Source organism: Pelodiscus sinensis, chromosome 1, assembly GCF_049634645.1.
Source record: "Pelodiscus sinensis isolate JC-2024 chromosome 1, ASM4963464v1, whole genome shotgun sequence".
In the NCBI taxonomy this organism is placed as follows: domain Eukaryota; kingdom Metazoa; phylum Chordata; order Testudines; family Trionychidae; genus Pelodiscus; species Pelodiscus sinensis.
The window spans coordinates 329,219,085-329,225,013 of NC_134711.1; the positions used below are offsets into that span (position 1 = coordinate 329,219,085).

Here is a 5,929-nt window from a genome sequence, read left to right on the forward strand (position 1 = left end):
CACACACTGACACACAATGCAGGGCACACCTAGTCTCCCACAGCTGTGTAAGGAACCACAAGGCTTTCTCCATGCTAAATAACCGTACACTGGGCTAGTGAACAGGAGGGGTTACAGCCATATTGTGTGGTTTAGGTTACCCTAAAGTCTGAGACAGCCCCCTCCTACAAGAGGTCTTGTTAAGTCTCTGTGCATTAGGCAGGACGGAGCTTCCCAATTTCACCCAGGTTCAAGTCGCCACATCACTGACATCTGGATACTGCACATCCCCCTGCCTCCGGCTTCTCCCCACCCTCAGCCCTGCTTTCCTGGACATCCCCCAGAGAGATTTCCAACACCGCCTTTAAGGCAGGCGTTCCTGCTTGTGTGTGAATTGCTCTTTGGAGCTGCTCATCCTCTCCAGGCACAGAGTTGCCGGGGCACTGAGAAAGCAGCCCTGTCTCCCTTCCCATAAGGTTTTGTTACCATAAACGTGTTGCACCTTTAAGCCTCTGAGTTTGAAATCCCAGCAACTAGCCTGTCAGTTCTTCTTTGGCCCACCTGCCCTTAGAGGTCACGGGGCAATTCCAGATACAGTTACTAGAGCCTCACAGCCATTGTAAATCTCAGCCATTGATTTAAATCTCCACACCTGGATTAAGGATGAACTCCTGCCTTTGATCTCCATGGGACTATATTCACCCTTCTTGTGCTACTTTCACTCCTGATGGCTTTGGGTCTTCCTATGAATAGGACTATTCAGTTTATGCAGAGTTCTGAGCCTGGGCATGAAAAAGGGGATTTCATCACACAGGGGCCTTGATTTTGCTCTCAGGGAGGCCGGAGTCAATCTGGAGTGACCCAGTGTGGACAAGAATGTGAGACCAGAACCTGGTCAGTGTATGTCCTGTTCTTGTTGGGAAATCTCTCATAACCCACACTAGCTGCACTTTAGCTGCACTTCTAAACAGGACAGAATTTTCTGAATTGAAAAACGTGAATGAAACAGAGAAAGAACCACTCTGCCCCAAGAAAGAAGCCACTGGGACACATAGAAGGACAAAGTGTCAGACAAGGAATTGATATAAAAAAAATCAAATGTTTTTCTAAACTATTTCCAATGCATTTGTGGTTACAAATTTACCAGGGAACTCCCTTTTGAGTTCCTGAAAATACTGAACATTTCACGATGCTGTGCTGATGAATCCTGACCCAGATGTTTCTTCACTAGATCCTGAAGCCCTTTCTAAGCCCCCCAGGAGGGACTTGAATGAAAAAACAGACAACTCACCACAAACCTGCTCCGTAGAGAGGGGAAATCTCCTTCCTGCGACAGGAAGGCAGAGCCTTGAGAATCAGCATGTGCCTCTCACAGGTCTGACATTCGCCGTGCTGGACAGACACCTTTATGATTCCCCTGAACAGTCCCCATGGAGTGTAAGGTTGTCCAGAACGACCAGCCAACGCCCTTGTCTGCATCAGCAGAGGGAAGAGCAAGAAATTAGACCCTGGAGAACTACAGCTTGAGAGCCTCCTCCGGGAATGCAGACATTATTCGCCAATATCAGGGGCTTAGTCTGGAAATGGAGTCTTCTATGGCTCATACCAGCAATAGAAGGTGCCTTGTATGTGTGAGTGTAAGGAGCCTGTCATCTCCACAATATGTGAGAATTTTCAATTGCCCATAGCAGGTGATTGCTGCACATTGACCACACAGCCGTAACACACAATCCATTCGCCTCTGAAATTAACTGACACACTCTGCAGGCCAAAGGTGTTTAAGTCTCGGCTTGACAAAGCCCTGGCCGGGTTGATTTAGTTGGGATTGGTCCTGCCTAGAGCAGGGGGCTGGACTTAATGACCTTCTGAGGTCTCTTCCAGTTCTATGATTCTATGTGTAGCCCAAGGTCCTGTGTGTTTCAGCAGCAGCCCTGGGAACTACAAGTTGTGGACTACAAACTGCGGCATGTCGGGAGAACTTCCTGGTTCCTGCCAGGATGTGCCCTCTGCCCCCAGCAGGGTCTCCGCAAGGACTGTGCTAGAAGCAGCACACAGGCTGCATGCTGAGAGAAGGGGCTGCTGAACTGTTTTCCTGTTCTATGTTTTTTACAGAATAAAGCCTGTTCCTGGTGATTTGTCGGAGTGGGTCTGGTCTGAGGTGCACTCACACATACACAACACAGAGCACACCAAGCAGCCTCAGGCCTAGCCCTCCCCCCACAGTGGTGTAAGAAGTCACAAGCTTCCCCTATGCTGACTAACCTCACACTGGGCTAGCCAACTGGGCTATGTCTAGACTGCAGGCTTCTTTCGAAAGAGGCTCTTTCGAAAGCATCTTTCGAAAGAGCCTCTTTCGAAAGAGAGCGTCTAGACTGCAGGCGGATCTTTCGAAAGAGCAATCCGCTTTTTCGAAAGAGAGCACCCAGCGAGTCTGGATGCTCTCTTTCGAGGAAGCCCTATTTACATTGAAGAACGCCTTCTTTCGAAAGAGGAACTTTCGAAAGAAGGCGTTCTTCCTCGTGAAACGAGGTTTACCGCCATCGAAAGAAAAGCCGCGTTCTTTCGAAATTATTTCGAAAGAACGCGGCTTGAGTCTGGACGCAGGGGAAGTTCTTTCGAAAAAAGGCTACTTTTTTCGAAAGAACCCCTGAGTCTGGACACAGCCCAGGAGGGGTTACATATGATTCTATGAAATGGCGTGATCCGATCCTGAACAGATGCAAGCAGAAGGGTGTGGGATAGACATCCTTGTCCTCAGATTTTAGGATCAGTGTTATTTGCAGGTTATCCCAGGGTCATTTCAGCCTGAGGCCTAAGGCATGAGCTAAAGTCATCAAACGTTTGCAGCTATAAAGCAACGCTAAGCTCTGAGCAAGAACCTGGCCCAGTTCAGAGAAACTGAAAGCACAGGGCTGATATGACAAAAAACACCCATTCCTAAGTACTGGTAGGCACAAGTACATACATATATTGTCAGAAACACTTATCAGGTCAAATTGGAACTAAAGGTGTATTGGGAAAAGTCTGGACAAGTAATGGCCATTCAAATCAATTCCTTGTTTCTGACTGTGTCCTTCTATTTGTCTCAGGGAGAGAGCAGCCAGGCTGCTGATGTGGAGCCTTTTCCAGGCCAGGAGCAGTTGTGTTGCAGCTAGAGCCTGTGACTGAGAGCCTGCCGGGGGTTGGAGCTAGCAGGCTGCTTCGGGCGCTGATGGTGATTGTCCCTGGAGGGGAGAGACTTTGGCTGTGCTTGTGGCTGGGAAGGGCCTGCAGTACCCTGCAGAGAAGGAAACTGGGGCTCATTGGGAAAGTGGCGCCTGGGACGGAGCTCAGAAGAGAAACTGACTCTGGGTCCAAAGAGAGGCCGAATGACCAGTCCAGTGGACCAGAGCTGCTGGCATTTGGTGGGGCCTGCTCCAGTGGCAGAGGGATTTTACAGCTGCCTGACTTCACTGACACACACATTACCTGTCTCCACTTCTGCTGCAACCTTCAAGCATGCCCATGCCAGCAAGTTTCTGGGACTCTGAAAACAGAGCAGGGCAATTCTAGGGTGCAATAAATGGTGGCAGTGCAAATGCCAGACAGATAAGTCCCCTTTCCTTCTGTGTACTTTGTTAATTGATTTTATTCACTTTTAATCTGTTCAACCCGATTTCTTTACATTGTTAAGCAAAGGCGTGTTAATTCTAATTTAATCAATTGCATGCATATTATTTATAACTGTTGTATTGGAGTTAGTTCTAGGATATTGCTGGAATAATTTTATTCCAGGAGGGTCCCAAAGCACACCTGAAGTGTGTGCAGAGCCAATCCAGTGGAGGTACCACCACTGTATACTCCTTTAGGAGCAAGGGACTGCAGCAAAGGGGTGGATAAGGAATCCCCAACTAAACAACATCAACACTGAGGTACTCAGGATCTCCTTTTATGTTCTAAACATTAGCCACCCTGTGAGTGTGGCCTGCTACCGAGTAACCCAGCAAGGAAAAAGGGGGTTACAAAGGTATAAAATTGGTGACCACAGGTGATCACCTTCTGCAAGTGTGTGCGCACTTTGTCACGAAGCTCTTTGGTTTTCACCCCATAAATGATGGGGTTGAGCATGGGGGGAATGATGAAATAAAGGTTGGCCAAAAGAATGTGAACATGGGGAGCGATGCCCTGACCGAAACGGTAGGTGAAGCTGGAGAAGAGGCCGGAACTATAAAAAAGGAGCATCACGCAGAGGTGGGCAGTGCAGGTGTTGAGGGCTTTCTGGTGGGATTTCTTGGAGGAGATTTTGAGGACGGCCCTGAGGATCAGACCATAGGACAAAGCATTAAGCATGAGATCTAACCCAATGACTACAAGCGCTATCACCAAGCCGTATGCCTTGTTGACTGTGATGTCCCCACATGATAACTTTGCTACAGCTACATGGTCACAGAATGTATTGGGAATAATGTGGTTGCCACAGAACTGTAGCCTGACCAGAAGCAGAATTCCAGGAAAAGTGAAGAGAACAGCTCTTGTCAAACACACTAGGCCTAGGTTGGATGTCCGTGCATGGGTGAGGATGGTGGTGTATCTCAGAGGGTTACATATGGCAATGTAGCGATCGAAGGCCATTGCCACAAGGATGGCTGAGTACATAATAGAAAGCATGTGAACAAAGAACATCTGGGTGAGGCAGCCACCCACTGTAATGCCTTTCATATTGAACCAGAATATACACAGGGCCTTCGGTATGATGGAGGTAGACATGCCAATGTCTGTGAGCGCCAGCATGCAGAGCAGCAGATACATTGGCTTGTGCAGGGTTTCTTCTTTACCTACAATGAACAGAACCGTGAAATTTCCCAAGAGGCTGATAACGTAGCATGCACAGAAAGGGATGCCAATCCAGATGTGGGCAGCTTCCAGGCCAGGGATGCCCATTAGGATGAATGCTGATGGCTCCGACAGGGTGAGGTTGAACGTTGTCATGAGGTGGTCGATGCATCAGGTGAGGTCAGCAATGCTCACGATGCCTGAGAAGGGGGAGAAGCAGTGTGAGGTGAGGGGCTACATTCTTTATTACAAGCAGTATGATAAACATTTCCATTATTAATAATCTAGGAAGGGGACAGAGCAGTGAGGGGACAACACTTGCTGAGGGAACCAGATTATTTAGGTCACAGTAAAGTCCAGAGAACTCCTCAAAGGAACTAACCAAGCTAGCGGAATGGGCAGCCTGAGGGCACATCAAATTCAGTGTCAAAACCTGCAATGTGTCTGCCCATTGGAGGGAAAATCTTGAACTCCTCAAACACCCAGCAAGGGTCTAATTTAACTCCATGAACTGAGGAGGACCTGGGCATCCTGGCTCACAGCTCTAGGAAATTCTGTTCAAAGTGCAAGGAAGTAAAAAATCTAAGCAAAAAGGCAGAATGGGATGGGGAATCCTACAAAAATTACAATGCTAGGGGAGTCAATGTTTCACCCTGTCCTGCACTCCTCTTTTCAGTACCGCGCACCCTTCTCACACAGTACATTGCAGAACAGGGTGGATTTGGGCAACGGCATGGAGTATGATTAATGGCTTGGTAAACTCTTACACATATAGAGGTAGGAGAGACTGGGTATGCTCACATACAAAGAAAAGGAATAAGAGAGATGAGAACAGACCGTATATTACCAACTGATGGAAAGTAGATTCAGCATGTGGTGACCCCTAGTTTTTATGTTACAGGACTAAAGGAAATAACTTTTCCTTATTCACTTTCTCCACACCAGTCATGATTTTATAGACCTCTATCATATCCTCCCTGCTGTGTCTACACTGGGCCACTTATTCCAGAAAAGCAGCCGCTTTTCCGGAATAAGCTGCGAGCTGTCTACACTGGCCCCTTGAATTTCCAGAAAAGCACTGACGATCTACTGTAAAATTGTCAGTGTTTTTCCGGAAAAACTATGCTGCTCCCACTCG

The 5,929-nt window shown here is 47.8% G+C and overlaps 1 protein-coding gene across 1 annotated transcript; it reads right to left on the reverse strand.

Moving 5' to 3' along the window:
- Nucleotides 1-3,921: 3,921 nt before the first annotated feature.
- On the reverse strand, nucleotides 3,922-4,947 carry LOC142829412 (olfactory receptor 52E2-like). Its single transcript, XM_075929161.1, has one exon. The coding sequence runs from the start codon at nucleotides 4,945-4,947 to the stop codon at nucleotides 3,922-3,924; it is 1,026 nt and encodes a 341-aa protein (XP_075785276.1).
- Between the last annotated feature and the right edge of the window lie 982 nt (nucleotides 4,948-5,929).